General features: G+C 39.0%; 1 protein-coding gene across 1 annotated transcript; it reads left to right on the top strand.

The window, feature by feature from the left end:
• Nucleotides 1-11,718: 11,718 nt before the first annotated feature.
• Nucleotides 11,719-17,659, top strand: LOC134543118 (uncharacterized). Its single transcript, XM_063387952.1, has 3 exons — nt 11,719-11,808; nt 14,847-15,234; nt 17,174-17,659. The coding sequence occupies exons 2-3, from the start codon at nt 14,872-14,874 to the stop codon at nt 17,534-17,536; spliced, it is 726 nt and encodes a 241-aa protein (XP_063244022.1). The 5' UTR covers nt 11,719-11,808; nt 14,847-14,871; the 3' UTR covers nt 17,537-17,659.
• Nucleotides 17,660-18,996: the final 1,337 nt, after the last annotated feature.

The raw sequence follows: 18,996 nt of genomic DNA, 5'->3' as shown, positions 1-18,996 counted from the left end.
ATGTAACTTAATTCTTGCAGATGAAATATTAAAAATTATATTTAAGTAATGTATCTAATTTAATTAATTCAGTTTGCATCTGACCATAGTCTCAGTAACTAATATGAATCCTGATTCGGTGACTGATGCTGTAACGAAAGGACACAGGTGTAAGTTTTGCAGCAAAGAATTTATCTTGAGAAAGAATGGAAGACAACACGAGAAGAATGACTGTGATAAAAATCCACTACGTAATATGATAAGTTGTGTTCGATGTAGCAAGTCGTTTACGCGGAGAGAGAGCTTAAAAAGACATGACAGAACTTGTAACGTCAAGCCTGTGTACAAGCTAGAGGACAACGATGGCTCTACTAGACTAAGAAAGAGTGATCTGCATTACGACAATAATATTCCTTGTCTTGGGAGAGATTATGATCGCGGTTCTTCCGATCTCGACAAAGAACTTAAATTGAAGGACGATTATGATTTATGGAAGAATGAAGACAATGGAAGAATCTTTAACGTAAAAAGTGAGAATACATTCCAGCCGAATTCAAAAAGATCTTTCCTACTTTGTAAAAATGATGGACTCCTAAAAAGGAAGCATGAAGACGATGAAGACGCTTCGACATCATCGACATCGAATTCTTACGGTAATCTGGGTGAAGATGATGCCTTCTACGGTGATTGCTACAGTGACTCTGCGGCTGTTGACAAAGGTATAGACTGTGATGAAGCAACTAAAGCAGGCAAGATCGAAGACTGTGGTGGTGTCCTGAGACCGAAACGATGGAAACAACGTGATATATTAAATAAATCGGATCAAGCTTGTGATGATCATTGTCTCGATAATGAAAGTAACCCTGAGGATGGAGTTAAAACGGAAGACACCAGAGAAAATAATATTTATAATAATCAAACAAGTAAGATGGTGGTAGAAGAGACTGATTACACTTCATGGAACGATCCAAACATATTGGTTGACCGGCTAAGACTTCTACATGACTCGCTTTGTGCAGGAAATTATTCGTGCATCAAAGAAATATCATTCATACTCAAAGAACTGAGGAAAGCTGGCTACATATAATAATGGCTTGTTTTACTTGTATTTGTATAATGTAAAGAAATAAATAATTGCAATTATAAAAATTTAATGTTTTTTTTTTCTTGTATTCAGATTTCTAACTAAGACTAAGTTCTCGTAACTTGTGCTTCCAAATGTGCTTCCTTTTCGTTGATGGTGCTGCCTTTTCGTTGATGGTGCTTCCTTTTCGATGTCGGTGCTTCCAAATGAGCTGCATTTTCGTTGGCGGTGCTGCCTTTTCGTTGTCGGTGCTTCCAAATGTGCTTCCTTTTCGATGCCTGTGCTGCCTTTTCGTTGTCAGTGCTTCCAAATGTGCTGCCTTTTCGTTGTCGGTGCTGTCTTTTCGTTGTCAGTGCTTCCAAATGTGCTTCCTTTTCGTTGTCGGTGCTGCCTTTTCGTTGACGGTGCTTCCAAATGTGCTTCCTTTTCGTTGTCAGTGCTGTCTTTTCTTTGTCGGTGCTTCCAAATGTGCTTCCTTTTCGTTGGCGGTGCTGCCTTTTCTTTGTCGGTGCTTCCAAATGTGCTTCCTTTTCGTTGTCGGTGCTGCCTTTTCGTTGTCAGTGCTTCCAAATGTGCTTCCTTTTCGTTGTCGGTGCTGCCTTTTCGTTGTCAGTGCTTCCAAATGTGCTTCCTTTTCGTTGTCGGTGCTGCCTTTTCGTTGTCGGTGCTTCCAAATGTGCTTCCTTTTCGTTGTCGGTGCTGCCTTTTCGTTGACGGTGCTTCCAAATGTGCTTCCTTTTCGTTGTCAGTGCTGTATTTTCTTTGTCGGTGCTTCCAAATGTGCTTCCTTTTCGTTGGCGGTGCTGCCTTTTCTTTGTCGGTGCTTCCAAATGTGCTTCCTTTTCGTTGTCGGTGCTGCCTTTTCGTTGTCAGTGCTTCCAAATGTGCTTCCTTTTCGTTGTCGGTGCTGCCTTTTCGTTGTCAGTGCTTCCAAATGTGCTTCCTTTTCGTTGTCAGTGCTTCCAAATGTGCTTCCTTTTCGTTGTCGGTGCTGCCTTTTCGTTGACGGTGCTTCCAAATGTGCTTCCTTTTCGTTGGCGGTGCTGCCTTTTCTTTGTTGGTGCTTCCAAATGTGCTTCCTTTTCGTTGGTGGTGCTGTCTTTTCGTTGTTGGTGCTTCCTTTTTTGTTGATTGCACGTAGTACAAAATGTAGTGATTGAATATATACTAGTTTATCACCTCTTGGTGTTACTAAAATATTTTTCAAGGTCACTTGGTCCTTTAGAATGTATAAAAATGTCACGATGGATTACGAAGGTCATGTGGTCCTGAAATGACTAGCCTATACGTCTGATAATGACATGACTCGGTCTCATGGACTGAAGACAATTGATCTATATGTGTGGCTTTGTACATGAACGGTTTATATGTTATTCAGATTATTGAAAAATTAGACTTTCATAATAGGCTAATCGGCACTGATTTAATTCGTTGGTCCGGTATATTGACTTGAGTTTTTTTTTTCGTAGAGTGAATGATTAATTAACTCCGCGAAAGGTTATGGAAAACAGAACCTAACATTTATTTAATAATTAGTTACAACTGTCTCTGGTCAAGAATCGAACCGTGGACAGGGATCCATCGATTCAATTTGTAAATTAATAATTGATTTTTACGGAGACTATTGGAATTTTTCCCGCATTTCTAACTAAATAATTACATGATTTCAAGATGTCGGCCGAATTTCAAGATGTCGGGCACCTGAGTAATAATAAATGATTACTGCACTGTAGCATGTTATTAAAAAATTATCATGATGGTAAGACGAGTACACACAATATGGAGTCCTCCAGCAGACGAAAACATGATGGTGGCAATGACCACTAGCATGTGGTAGCTCCTGGTAACATGTACTGAACATAAAATGACGGATCCGTGTTGGACATCAAGGTCAAGGTCAAATTTCAAGGTCAAGGTCAAAGTTCAAGGTCAAGGTCAAAGGCTAAGGTCAATTTTCAAGGTCAAGGTCAAAGTTTAAGGTCAAGGTCAAAGTTTAAGGTCAAGGTCAAAGTTCAAGGTCAAGGTCAAATTTCAAGGTCAAGGTCAAATTTCAAGGTCAAGGTCAAATTTCAAGGTCAAGGTCAAAGTCCAAGGTCAAGGTCAAAGTTATGGTGAACAGAACATTATACTAACATGACTCCAGCACACTCTAGCAGACGAAATCAAGATGGTTCCCTCCAGCGGACAAAGACAAGATGGCGGACATGATGTCATACCAGATGATGGTAAATACCTAGTTATTGGTGGTGGTAGGTCAGTCTGTAGGTGGCTTCTGTGGAGGAAGGATCTGATTTTTTTTATTTTTTGCCCTCACCGGTTTCGAACCAAGGACGAACATCGATATAATCAATCAGAATTCTATTACGTTAATTTTTTGATGAATTTTGGAATTTTTCCCGATTTTCTAACATAAAAATTACGGATTTCCAAGATGGCGTCCAAATTTCAAGATGACGGACATGACGTCATACTACCTGATGGTATATGTGTATTGACATAAGTGGTGGGGGTCATTCTGCTTGCATCCACCGTGGGGGAAGGATTGGTCGTCATTTTATATTTTTTTTGCCTCTGTCGGGTTCGAACCGAGGACTCCGAGCTCCGTGTCGTTTATGTAATTTTTTTATTAATAATTTATTAAAATTTTATTAATTTAATTTTTTTTATAAATTTTAAAAAAAATTTCGTTAAAATCGGATAATAAATAAAAAAGTTAAAGATGGCTGCCGTAACGAAAATTGCAACGGTGACGTCATCATCCAATATAGCTGCCATGACATCCTTATTTTCAAGGTCGGCGGCTTATAAGCGGCTAGCTCTTAGGAGTTTTAAGCCGCTTTTAGGAGTTTTCGTTTTTTCTAGGGCAAAGCGACTTTTGAGGATTTTCGAAATCCTAATTTTTGAACTGTGGAATTATTTGAGATTTTTTGGCGGAATATTTTTCCACAGAAATGGAAATTTTGGCGAATTTTGAGGAATTTTGGGCAATTTTTGCCCAATTTTGGCAAATTTTGGCGATTTTTGAGGATCAAATTCAAGGTCAAGGTCAAAGGTCAAGGTCATCCAAGATGGCCGCCGTGACGTCACAATCCAAGATGGCGGATAGGACACACACACCACAGCCAGAAGCCAGTTTCAGGACCGGCTATTATATACTACTCGTATCCAAGTAGCCTAGTAGACTTGAAGCTTCGTAGTCCTATAGTTTCGCGATCACGTAACCTTGAAGACTCGCAATCGCATAGACTCGTAACCTCATGGCTCGTAGTCTCGTAGACTTGAAGCTACGTAAGCAAGCAGCCTTGTAATCTTATAACATAATGCTGATGGAGCAGTTGGAGCAAAAGAGAAAATTTCTTCGAAGACAGATGCGGCAACTGGAGCCTTGTAGACAAGTAGCTTCGTAGTCAAGTACTCATGCAGACTTGTAGTCCTGTATCCTCGCAGTCACGAAAACTTGTGTACTAGAAGCTTCGTAGCTCTGTAGCCTCGCAAGCCATGTATAACTCGTAACCAGCTAGATCATTTTAGACTCGTAGCCATGTGGCCTCATAGTCTCTTAGACTCGTAGAATTCTAGGCAAATATATTTGGAGCCAAAATACTTTTGGAACCTAAAGACTGTTGGTGTCAATAACTGATGGAGCCAATGAATGTTGGAACCAATGAATATTGGAGCCGATGACTATTGGAGCAAATGAATATTGGAGCCAATGAATATTGGAGCCAACGAATATTGTAGCCAATGACTATTGGAGCCAATGACTATATGAGCCAAAAGACTGTTGGAGCCAAAAGACTGATGGAGACTTTTGGAGCCTGTTGGAGCATTTGGAGCAATTGGAGCCTATTGATATTGGAGCCCATTAATATTGGAGCTAATGAATATTGGAGCCAATGAATATTGGAGCCAATGAATATTGGAGCCAATGACTATAGGAGCCAACAGACTGTTGGAGCTAAAAGACTGATGGAGCCTTTTGAAAAAACTTTTGGAACCAATAGACTGATGTTGTCAATACCTGATGGAGCAAATGAATATTGATGCCAATGAATATTGGAGCCGATGACTATTGGAGCCGATGACTATTGGAGCCGATGAATATTGGAGCCAATGAATATTGGAGCCCATGAATATAGGAGCCAATGAATATTGGAGCCAATGAATATTGGAGCCAATGAATATTGGAGCCAATGAATATTGGAGCCAATGAATATTGGAGCCAATGAATATTGGAGACAATGACTATTGGAGCCAATGACTATAGGAGCCAACATACTGTTGGAGCCAATTGACTGATGGAGCCTTTTGAAAAGACTTTTGGAACCAAAAGACTGATGTCAATAACTGATGGAGCAAATGAATATTGAGGCCAATGAATATTGGAGCCAATGACTATTGGAGCCGATGAATATTGGAGCCAATGAATTTTGGAGCCAATGAATATTGGAGCCAATGAATATTGGAGCCAATGAATATTGGAGCCAATGAATATTGGAGCCAATGATTATTGGAGCCAATGAATTTTGGAGCCAATGAATATTGGAGCCAATGAATATTGTAGCCAATGAATATTGGAGCCAATGACTATTGGAGCCAATGAATTTTGTAGTCAATGACAAATGAGCTGCCTTTTCGTTGGCGGTGCTGCCTTTTCGTTGTTGGTGCTTCTAAATGAGTTGTCTTTTCGATGGCGGTGCTGCCTTTTAGTTGTTGGTGCTTCCAAATGAGCTGCCTTTTTGTTGGCGGTGCTGCCTTTTCGTTGTCGGTGCTTCCAAATGTGCTGCCTTTTCGTTGGCGGTGCTACCTTTTCGTTGTCGGCGCTTCCAAATGTGATGCCTTTTCGTTGGCTGTGCTACCTTTTCGTTGTCGGTGCTTCCTTTTTGTTGATTGCGCGTAGTACAAAATGTAGTGATTGAATATTTACTAGTTTAAAACCTTTTGGTGTTTCTAAAATATGTTTCAAGGTCACTTGGTCCTTTAGTATGTATAAAAAATGTCACGATGGATTAATTGAATATAATTAGCTAACGACGAATTTTATGCGGTCCTGAAATGACTAGCCTATACGTCTGACATTGATTTTGACCTGGTCTCTCGGTCCGAAGACGCTTGGTCTATAATTATGTATGGCTTTGTACATGAACGGCTTATAGGTTATTAAGATTATTGAAATATTAGTCTTTCATAATAGACTAATCGGCACTGTATTATTTCGTTGGGAAGGTATATAGACTTGAGTTGTTTTTCGTAGAGTGAATGATTAATAAACTCCACGAAAGGTAATGGAAAACAGAATCTAAAATTTATTTAATAATTAGTTACAACTGTTACTGGTGAAGAATCGAACCGTGGACAGGAATCCATCCATTCAATTTGTAAATTAATAATTGATTTTTTCGGAGACTTTTGGAATTTATCCCGGATTTCTAGCTAAATAATTACATGATTTTAAGATGGCTGCCAAATTTCAAGATGGTGGGCACCTCAGTAATAAGAAATGATTACTGCACTGTAGCAGGTTAGAATAAAACTAACATGATGGAAAGACGAGTACACACAAGATGGTGTCCTCCAGCAGACGAAAACATGATGGTGGCAATGACCACTAGCATGTGGTAGCTCCTGGTGGCATGCACTGAACATAAAATGACGGTTCCATGATGGACGTCAAGATCAAAGTCAAACATCAAGGACATGGTCAAATTTCAAGGTCAAAGTCAAAGTTTAAGGTCAAGGTCAAAGTTCAAGGTCAAGGTCAAAGTTCAAGGTCAATGACAAAGTTCAATGCCAACAGACGAAGATAAAGGTATGGTGAACAGAAAATTATATTAACATGTCGTCAGCACACTTTAGCAGACGAAAACAAGATGACTGTCTCCAGCGGACGAAGACAAGATGGCGGACATGACGTCATACCAGCTGACGATATATACCTTGATATTGGTGGTAGGTCAGTCTGAAGGTGGCTTCTGTGGAGGAAGGATCTGATGTTTTTTTTTATTTTTTGCCCTCACCGGTTTCTAACCAAGGACGGGAATCGATATAATCAATCAGAATTAAATTAAGTTAATTTTTTGATGAATTTTGGAATTTTTCCCGATTTTCTAACATAAAAATTATGGATTTACAAGATGGCATCTAAATTTCAAGATGGCGACCATAACGGTAATTGCAACATTAATAGGATCCAATATTACGGTCGTAACACAAAGTGTAACGTTGACATAGTACTCAACCAAGATGGTGGGTGTAACGAAATATGCAACATTTATATAATCCAAGATGGCGACCGTAAAGATAAGTGCAACAGTGTTTTTTTTAATATTTTTATTATTTAATTCGATTAAATAATTTTTTTAATGATTTTTAAAAATTGTCCCGATTTTCTAACATAAAAATTACAGATTTTCAAGATGGCGTGCGTAATGTTAATTGCAACAGTGACGTCATAATACAAGATGGCGGTCATGGTATCCTTATTCCTAGAAATGGCTTAACGGATGCTGAATTTTTTATAAATTTTAAAAAAATTTTCATTAAAATCGGATAATAAATAAATATTTTCAAGATGGCTGCCGTAACGAAAATTGCCACGGTGACGTCATAATCCTAAAAGAGGCTTATTGAGGCTGTAGGCATGGATGCTTAAGCCTATATCAGAAATTTCGTGGTTTTTAAGGCAAAACGACTTTTGTGGCTTTTCGAAATCCTAATTTTCCCTCGAAACGGGAATTTTTCCCTCGAAAACGGGATACATTTCCTCAAAACGGGAATTTTTGAGTCATTTTGAGTCATTTTTGAGGAATTTTGAGCCAAAAATGGCCGCCGTGACATCACAATCCAAGATGGAGGACACCGACACACACACCACGCGCCAGCGCCAGTTTCAGTATGCCCTATTATATACTATTTATTATATCTTTTATTAATGTACTTTTTAATATTAAAATTTCATTAGTTTTATTATTGAACGAGACAGTGTTTTAGCTTTGCTCCCTAGATCGTAAATCCACATAGTATCTATCACCTAAGGATGATGGATCTAGAACCAGTGTCCTTGGTCTTGTATTGCTATTAGCGTACTAACTAGAGTCTTCAGTCTTCGCAAGAAGCACGCACTGCGCACTGAGCGTACTTTGATATGGGACAATAAACAAAACGACTCGTAACAATTTCGCTCAGCGCCTCTCCTTCAACGCCTTCCCCTGCACTTCCTCCCCTACATTCTTTCCCTTCTTTATCCCTTATTCGTCGTGCCGCTCCCTCCCCTTTCACAAGCTCCGCCCAAGTGACCGTCATCTGCGATCGGGTTCTGTGCACATTGGCCGTGGTGTTGTTCAAGGCAAATTCTAAACTTATACTAAAGTACTTGATACTTGAATAGTGTACTCGTTTGCAGAACCTGATACAGGCGTGTATCAGTAACAAAGTAGCAGGTTGATACTCTGCGACCCACCTCTAAGCTCATGTTAATGTTGCAGGACGTACTCTTCAAAATGTGAGGATGGCTGCACAGTTGCTTTCTCGCCGCACTGCGCAGGCTTTGAATCATGTTTTGAAGAAAACATCTGAATGTAATTTCGTTGAACTAGTCAACGATGTGTTTGATATTTTAAACTCTAGAATTCCAAAAGACGACAAAACACCTCTGCGAAGTGGTTATGGGTTGTTTAATCCCAGTCAGGAAAATACTCTGAAAAGATTTTTAGAAGTTTGTCCTGTACTTCGTTTTGGCAACAGAAATCATCCGTTGCCTTTTCAAAATGGATTTTTTATATCTATTAAGTCGCTCATTGGACTGTTCCAGGACATGAAGAAAAAAATGCAACCTACATACTGATGTCTCGGTTGAATCAAGACTGCATTGAAAACTTTTTTTCATGAATCCGTGGTGTTAGTGTTTTCTACAACAACCCAACACCATTTGAAATCAGAAACAGAATACGATTACTTGTGTTAACAGGCAACACAAGTGATATTCCATTGTCAAGAAATACACCAGTTCCTGAAGAAACATGTGAACCTTCGAATTACTGTGACGACTTGGAAGATTTATCTACTTTCATTTCTAGAGAGCTTTGCATAGGCATAACAGAAAGTAGTCCTACCTTAGAACCAAACGAGGACGAAGAGGTTCAAGAACTTTTACAACATGATGTTGAAATTGAAGTTTGCGAAAAGGAACTTCAAACGGATGTAAGACTTGATGCTTTAAAGTACATTGCAGGTTATGTGGTATTTAAATGCCAAAACGTAGACAAATCATTGGGTGTATGTCATGAGAAGGGTGACATAACCAATGTAAAAAATGATTGGATTTTAGTCATTTCTCGTGGAGAACTTCTGCATCCATCTCCAGAATGGTAGGATAAAGTCAGGCAGTTTGAAATTTTATTTTCAGTGTTTCATGGCCCACAAATTTCTAAGTGTAAAAATGTTATTGCAACTCTGACGGCTATGTTGCAAAATAAGTTTCCAGAGTGCCACAAGAAAGCCATTCATTTGTTTGTTAAAACAAGGGCATTTATTCGTACAAGGCATTTAAATCATGTAATGAAAAAGTACGCAGCAAAAAAGAACAAGCTGTGGGTACAATCTTATTGTGCTAGACAATAAGTCTGGTAGGTTTTCTGTGAAGGCCTACTTCTGAAACACTTGTTGAAATTTTTAAATTCAACTTAAAATATAAATAGAGCATGCTTAACTATAAATATGTACAATTATGTGGTTAAATGTACAACATTCATTAAACTTAAAAATTCACATTTTAAAGTGTTTGCTAGGGAGTGGTACAGTGTTTGACTTATAAAAAACTAAAACTTAAGTAGGGGAGAGTGGGGCAAAGTCGACCAATTTTTAGTTTTTTTGTAATAAATACATTAAGAAGATATTTAGCACAGTCTAACACTTGTGACCATCTTTTTACAAGTTTTTTAAAAATAAGTAAAGAACATAAATGTCACCACGGTAAAATGATACAACTCAGTGGCCGATGTGTTTTCCATTTCACTTAGCCCCAGTGGTGGGGCAAAGCGAAATAAGGGTTGGGGTAAAGTGAAACAATTTCACAAGACAATACATATTTAATTAATATTTAAAAATTAATTAGAAATTTTAAATATTAACAATATAATGAAAATTATCTGTTTAAACCTTCAATGCTGCAATTTTTTTAAATATTTTTAACCATAATGAACAACATAAAAACATAATTTGCAAAAATCACAAACAAAATAAAATTTCACTTTAGCATCAAACGTCATGCATTCTACAAGAGACCATTCGGAACAAATTTGGTATTTCACCCATTCTTCTCCTGGTTTGCTCGTATTCCATTCCCCTCCACACATTCTATGTCTGGAGTAACAGGCGATTTGCCTAACGGCGGTTTGCCTAAACATGAATTCGTTACGGCGATTTGCCTAAAGTCATTTCGCCTAAAGGCATTTTGCCTAATGGCGATTTGCCTAACGGCGTTTTGCCTAATGGCATTTTGCCTAAAATGTTACTATGATGACAAAACCTTGTTATGCCTAACGGCGAATTGCCTAACGGCATTTTGCTAATGGCGATTTGCCAAACAGCGTTTTGCCCAACCTAATCTAACCTAACCTAGCCTAACCTAACCTAACCTAACCTTACCTAACCTAACGGCATTTTGCCTATCAGCGGTTTGCCTAACGGCGATTTGCCTAATGGTGTTTTGCCTAACAGCATTTTGCCTAATGGCGTTTTGCCTAACGGCGATTTGCCTAAACGGCGTTTTGCCTAAAATTAGGCAAAACGCCTTTAGGCAAAACGACACATGCCCGCAAGACACATCAACGTCCTCACATTCACTAGCCATTGTTTTTGATTCAATTCGACTTCTTATGTTATCTTTTCTTTTGGCACTCTATTTGGGCTGAGGGTTAGGTCTAATCTTCTTGCTGGTGTTTCGTAATGGGATTTGAATGAATAATTTTCTTTTGCAACTAGATTTCTGGGACGCCTTTGCAGATAGTTCACAAATGTATGGAATTGAAGTTAAGATAGCAGTCTTCCTCTTATTTCTTCTCGTCCTTGGCTTATTTTCATTGTCTCCTGTGTCACACACTTGTGGGATTGGTAAAATATTCTGTCGTGTGATACGAATTGTGATGCGATCTGCGTTGTTATTTGCAGTCTCAGCTATGTTCTGCACTGGCTGACCACTTTCTTGGGTTGGAGATAGGCCTACTCGACTGGGACCAGCAAGCGGTTCCATAGGTACTTTAATATCAATATCTACATCTTCGATTTTCATTTAGTTATGATATGAGAACTTCACTCAAGTAGGTGTCGAATTTAATTTAACGAACAGATTTAAATATTTACTCGATCGTGCGAAAATGCCTTATTTTGGTTTTTACGTTTCTCGATGACGAAAGTTTCATATCAATTCAATAAATTACTGACCCTTAGCGTAATACACAAAATACATCAACCGCTTTGTATAGGATGCATTGGAAAAACCTCTATTGTAAAGATAATAATAAAACAGACATTTTTTTTAATTTGTTAACGTGCGAAAACTTTCCTCACTGTGCCGTGAGTCATAATTTATCAGCAAGATCAAGCTAGAGATAAGCGATAACAGCCAGCAGGTGATGAAAATAAAAGCTCCAGCCACCACATTCAGAAGTACCTGCACCTGTTAGCAGGTAACAACTAGTGACAGGTGAATTGCGTCCGGACGCAGGCACCGGGAGAAATTTATTACGGTAAACCTAATTTTTTCTCATCATTTTTTGCACCAGCTATAAACCTTTAGCATTAGTTTTAACAGTCAAAGTTTACCAATACAATTTTTATATTAGCGTTATTCAAACATGGCTGCTTTCGCAAGGTCAACAGGTCAACTAGGTGTGATTTTAAAAACAAGCCGATTTAATTTTGAGGCGGTACAAATCATTGCTTAACCCTCTCACAAAAAAAAAGTAGGGGGCACGGTACATTGTGCGCCTTTTTCCTCCCCTCATCAAACAGTTCACGCCCCACTGACATGTGCCACATCGAGGAATCAATGTATAGTTGGTGTCAGGGCCGCAACTAGGGGGGGGGGGGGGGGGGGCAAGCGGGGCATACGCCCCGGGCGCAAAGCTGTGGGGGCGCCGAAATCGCTTTCATTGTAATTCCTACTACCTCTGGTAACTGTTAAAAAATTTTTTCATCGAAGTTACAGTAGCACAGAAACTGTTACATGTAGGTATGGAAAATGCTTAAATAGCACCATTTTTCCGTGGGAGGACCCCCGCTTTATTGGTGTGGTATGTGCAAAAAAAGAGGGGGGGGGGGGGGCGCATGAATCCATTCATGCCCCGGGTGCCAGAGACTCTAGTTGCAGCCCTGGTTGGTGTCATGTAACTTGTCTCGAATTGAACAGTTCACTAAATTAGTGCCAAAGGTCTACGTAAGTCTTCTGCCTCTGTCGTTCTGTGAACAGTGCTTCGTAAATAATATCACCTGATTGTCAATGTCCGTAAACAAAAATCACGTGAACGTTGAGAATTAAAGACAAGTTATATGAGACAGACTATCCTTGAATGCTTATTGTCTTATCGTCGTATGAAAGTTTATCGCCGTTAGAATTCCAGCCGCGTCATTTAGGCAGGTGGTGATGACGATCTTCAGGTGCTGGTATCAGCATTGCGTGTTTGGGGCTAGGAATTGTCAGGAGAAACATGTTGTGACGTAGTTGAATAACTTTTTTTTACCTCGTCATTATTAACCCCCCAAAAAATTTGCAATAATGGAGCTTGACCCCACGTGATTTAATTATCACCGTCGTCGTAAACAATCACTTCCATAAAATACAGTCGTTGGAAACTGTATCCACGATGCACACGTGACACTTCAGCCATTGTTTTGGGCGTCTCGCCAACATGGCGTGGGTCACCAGCTGGACAAAAGGCGTTCTCACGCAGTATCCATGTAGTCACGCATGGCCACACCCTGATTGAGTGTAGGTTATGTTGGCAGCAGGGACGAAGACGAAATGCGGATTCCTGTGTCGGAAGAACCAACATTTTAACTGTCAGAAATTTTCAAACTTTTAATGCTATATGAATTTTAAGATACATAAATTTATTGTTTGTTAAACACTATAGCCTTCTTTATAATTAAAAAGGACAGTAATAGTGTATTAACCAACTAATCACATTGTTAATCAACTTCCTCTTCTCATTAGTGCAAATTGAACAAGGCCCAAAAAAAAAATTTAATTTTTGTTTCCCAACATGTAATGAATTTGTGAGAGCTGTATAATGTTGCGTATAAAACAATCCGGGTTCAATCATACACACAATGAATTTGACTATATATCCATGATAGACATGATCTGCATACACGATTCTTTCATAAGTAGCAATACAGCAACAATACTGGTACGTGGATGTTTACAGTTTCACACAATCACAATGAAATGTCTCTAACTAGACAATACACACATCATGAGCATGCTAATGTTTTTTTTTGTATATATGTTTTCACCTGTGTTGTAGTCTTGTAAGGTCCTAGTAGGTGGTGCCTGCATGTTGGTGGTGCCCACATTGTGTGTAGCAGCTACATGTTGCACTGTCCTACCTGGATGTAGTGCCTAGCAGTATGCAGTGCCTACCCTGATTGCAGAGCCCATCTCATGTTTATTGACCTGTCCATCCTGCAAATTAATATTGTGTTTTTGCCGGCCCCAAATTATTTATACTGTTGGTATGCATGTAAAAACTTTATAAACAAATAAGATAAATATTATCTGGGTATTTTCAAAATGGTGAGATTTAACCGTTTCTACAGAGATCAGCAATATGCATGAGCCCATATTATCTCAGTCTTCCGTTATTCCTGCGGGGAAAAGGTAGTAACTGGACCAATAAAACGACAAACTGCTGCTAAGTCGTGCTGCGTTGGCGAGAACAATAACAATGTGATGTATTAAATAGGTTAGCAATGTGGGAGGAGTTTCAACTGCTCATCAGCTTCACGTGTAGAAAATGCTGGAAGCTAGGGGCAACTTCCAGGTAGAGGAATAAATATTTTCTTGTCTTCTTCGCTACTGGGGTGCAGGTAGAAGCAGCAGCCCAGGAGAACAATGTGTCCTTGTAAAACTGTCCTCTACGTGTTAGGTTCTGCAAGTAGAGATGGCAGCGCATGGCAATTTGACCTCGTACAACTGTTCTTTACGTGCATGGTTATGCAGGTAGAGACAGTAGCCCAGGAGGACATTGTGTCCTTGTATAACTGTCCTCTACGTGTGAGGTTCTGCAGGTAGAGAGAGTGGACCCATGAAAACGTGTCCTTATATAACTGCTCCCTGTGTGCAGGTAGAGAGAGTGGCCCATGAATACGTGTCCTTGTATAACTTCTCCCTGTGTGCAGGTAGAGAATGGGGCCCATGAAGATGTGTCATTGTATAACTGCTCTCTGTGTGCAGGTAGAGAGAGTGGCCCATGAAGACATGTCCTTGTATAACTGCTCTCTGTGTGCAGATAGAGAGAGTGGCCCATGAAGACGTGTCCTAGTATAACTGCTCCCTGTGTGCAGGTAGAGAGAGTGGCCCATGAATACGTGTCCTTGTATAACTGCTCCCTGTGTGCAGGTATAGAGAGTGGCCCATGAAGTCGTGTCCTAGTATAACTGCTCCCTGTGTGCAGGTAGAGAGAGTGGCCCATGAAGTCGTGTTCTAGTATAACTGCTCTCTGTGTGCAGTTAGAGATAGTGGCCCGTGATGACGTGTCCTTGTATAACTGCTCTCTGTGTACAGGTAGAAGCAGCAGCCCAGGAGGACGATGACCAGCTGGAAGAGACCCGACTCAGTGCCGCACCCCAAGGTGTGGCGGCGAGCGTTCGGCAGGAAGCCGGTGGATGGCAAGGTGCTGTCCTTCGTCATCCAGGACGTTCCTGAGGACAGACAGGAGGAGCTAGTGCAATTCATGGTGGAGAACTTCATTAAGAAAGAGCCAATGTGTGAGTGCCTGAACGCAGCTGACGACCCAGTGAGCATGGAGCAGTTCCGTGTATTCTGCGATAAGGTACTGTCGCAGAGAGTATCTGTGGTCGCCTTCCTCGAAGACGACGGTCCCCGACCCAGGATCGCAGGCGCCAACTTACTGGCCGTCTTCACCAAGGCTGAGAAGGACAAAAAATATGAGGTGGGTATAATTATTATTGCAATTTTACTAAGGTAGGGCTTCATTCCTTACCATTTCACTTGAATTGTACTACTGGTAATTATGTATATTTATATAATATTTAAAATCAGTATATTATTAGCTTACATTTAATATTTACGCACGAAATTAATAGTAGACTAACATGCGATTCTTAAGTGAAATTACTTATCAGTTCTCACAGGTTTGTGAACTTCCAGCATGTTCTGCTATTTTTTTTTTGTGTGTAAAAATCTTGGCTCTCTTATACGGAATTGGGTTCAAGTAAAATCGTGAATGGAACGGAAATAGAATGAACGTAAATGTGTAACAACGGTGCCGAATTCGTAAAGATGGCGGACCCGTGTGTAGCAACATAAACCCGTATGTAGTCACTTTTGTAAACATTATGGGACATACCAAAAGTATTGGTGTGCCAAATGAAACTTTATGGTAGTGAAATTACCCTAAAATATCTTTGGTAAAATAAAATAGTCAGAGGTGGCCAGTGGGTGCGTTCAGCAGGCAGGGGCGGTTACTGGTAGCGGGTCTGGGACCAGGCTTCAGGCCTTTCGAGGGGGACGACGCCATTTTTAAATATGTTGCTATGTTTACTAAATATTCTAAAAATTATTACTTTTATATCTATAAACATTAAGGGTAGGTACCCAAGGATATCCATACACGAAATAAAATTAAAATAGCTTTGTGATTATTACGGCTACACAATACTACACATATTTTTCCCCCTGAAATTTGATAGTATTGATGAAAATTTAAGCTCTTCGTTTATAAATTAAATAATGCTTTTAAATATATGGATGATTTTTAATAAACCCTATTTTTGATACTAACCCAAAACATTAATTTTAATTATAAATATAGCTGTTTGGTATTCCAGTTATCATTTACGAGTGAGTTTGAAATCCGTATTGTCTTCTGTACTCCTCGAAAACTTCCCACACCTTCTGTAAATGAGCTTAAAATTCTAAATTAGAGATTGACTAATACCTGTGATAGGAGGCAGCCTGCATTTGTCAATTGTAAAGATTCGGGTGATAAAATTTTATATAGTTGATATTGTAGATATTTTGGTTATATGTGATTCTCATTAACATATTTAGATTGAGAATGTTTTTTCCTGTTCTTTCCACGAGGAAAGTGCAACAAGCTGGCCAATTAGAAATACAAAAGAATTGAAGTTGCTTTATTTGTAAGTTGGAGCATAAATATTTCAGGGCCTGTTTGTAATTTATGTTCTGGAGAAAGGTAACCTACGAAACTCAAATCTGTAAGCTAATCACACACATTGTTTTTTTTTAATCATTTCCCAACCTAACACTACAAGGACATCCTGTGAACATCGTTGGGATATATTGATAGGGCATATTTAATATCCGAATGAAATTCTGTGATTGGCCAAGTGATGTCCTATTAATATATCTGGGGCATTTCAATGACTGACGTGTGGATATCCAAAAGCTATCTCGCCAGGACATTCTAGTGGCTTGGCCGTTTAGAAACATATCTATTGGGTTGCCTCAGAGATACCCATAAGAATCCCATGTCCATCACAGGATATCCATCAGATATTCAAAATGTTTTTAAAGAAGTTCTGAAAAATGTCCAATATGCCTTGCACTGTTAGGAATATTACAGTCATTCTACCTTTGTGTGTGTGTATTTTTTGCGTTATTTTTGTATACACATCCATATCGAAATTTTGGACGTTGCCCATGCAAGTTCTAAGCTAACATATAAATATGAAATTCAAAACACATTAATGATTAAAAAATCTTCTAAAAATTACCTTCGTCCATAGGTAGCGCTTTAACTACCATACTCGCAAAATTAAAATATGCAAAAGAGCAAAGAAAACTAAGCTTGGGAATCATTTGGTCCTGTGCTGACGTCAAACGGCGATGATTTATTTTTCTTGCAGTACATAGGAGACATCGCTAAGAAGACAGAAGAGTTTCAGGAATACTTGAACTCCCTGGCAGACCCCTTCGAGAAGTACGGCCTAGACGAGTACATAGTAGGGATAGGTCTGGCGGTGGCCATGGAGTTCCAAGGCCAAGGACTGGGCAGGGAGATTCTGAAGGCGAGGTTCGACGTGGGCCGGGCCGTGGGGGTGAAGCTGACGGTGACTGTATTCATCGCCATAGAGTCTCAGGTGCTGGCCACCAGGGAGGGCTTCGAGGAGTTGGCGCGCATCGACTACGAGGACTACAAGGTGGACGGCAAAGAGGTGTTCCCGGGAATAACCAGCAAGTGTGCCATACTCATGGCCAAGAGGATATAGTGAACAATGAGTCACCTAGTGGCTTCAATATCACGATAAATTTTATACTCAAACATTTTTTTTTTAAATGTTAACTGGTTAAATGTTTATTCTATATAACGTAAATAAATAATTTCTGTTTCTCTCACTTTTTTCTATTCATCGAAATCTTCACCTGTTCTTTTTACCACAGCTGTTATTCAAACTCGGTGATGATTTCAAACTTCACTGTAATGGATCATGCATATGCCTAGTTCAGGTATGTTTGTATGTTTTAAATGTTCTTTGCAAAACCTACAAAAGTCTTCTGAAAGTGGAAAAAACTAAAACATTTTCGGAAGGATGTATCACAAGATGTTTCTTATTTGTGTAGGCTACCTGTGTGAATGCCAGATAGAATATAGTAAAAATCTCTTTTATTTTGGTCATTTTCAACTTTTTACAAAAGTATTTTAATAGGATCGCTTGAAGAAATTTCAACTTTTTCACATTTAAGAAAATTAATATTTAGGAGAATTTGTTAACTTCAATTACAGTATACAATACATGTAATATCTTGGATAGTAGTTAAATGAATTAGAATATGTTTCATGCCTGCTGCAGTCAGTACTGAGGGAGAGTCAAATAGTAGGCCCAGACTGTAAATATCAATTAATTTAGTTATTCATGGATTAAAATTATTTTTATTAAATCGTGTATAATACTCACGTCCCTGCACGGTAGATGATCCACTTTCACTGTTGCTTTTAAACTTAAAAAACAGTATATTTTTAATATTTGACATGCTTAGTCAGTTTCGCTTTTGCATGATATGAATACCACATCCCTCACATGGAAATGCCTCACATTTAACATTTTTCTTTGCAACCATTTTTAAGGTGCATTGCGATATTCTATAATACTTATTCACAGAAATATCACTTATGTCTGATTTCAATCAGTTGAAGATCTTCCATGGAGGGAGGATGAAGGTTATAATTTCTGATGTTGGTATGTGTACTTAGCCATTCTGCCCAAACCACAAAACTGCACTTGTAGTAAATAAAATACATGCAGGATTACGATGGTTTATTTGAATAGCTGTGATTCGCATGCCTCTGTGCATTGCAGCTTTATGTAAATGACCACTTACAGCTAAGACACTTGTACTTTATAATAAAGGTACACCTTCATACATGTGTTGATCTCTTAAAAAGAATGGTATTAAAACGCGATATACTCTATATTAAACATAGTAGGGTTTATCACGACAAACTCCAGCCAACTTTAAGAATTGTAACATGTTTCAGTGTTCCAATTACATACAAAATCAACATAGAATTATGTTTTAATAAATGGTTGGATGAGTCTAGTTCAATTAGACAAAAATTACCAAAACACTAGATACTAGAGAGAAAGTGGACAGTTTTCTGAAAACGAGATTATGTGACAATAGTTTTGAAGTTTGCAAAATTTACACTTAATTAGGCAAATAATTTTCT

This window comes from Bacillus rossius, assembly GCF_032445375.1.
Source record: "Bacillus rossius redtenbacheri isolate Brsri chromosome 9 unlocalized genomic scaffold, Brsri_v3 Brsri_v3_scf9_2, whole genome shotgun sequence".
Classification (NCBI taxonomy): domain Eukaryota; kingdom Metazoa; phylum Arthropoda; class Insecta; order Phasmatodea; family Bacillidae; genus Bacillus; species Bacillus rossius.
Note: the sequence above shows the minus strand (reverse complement) of the source record. Positions and strands in the feature narration are given on the sequence as shown.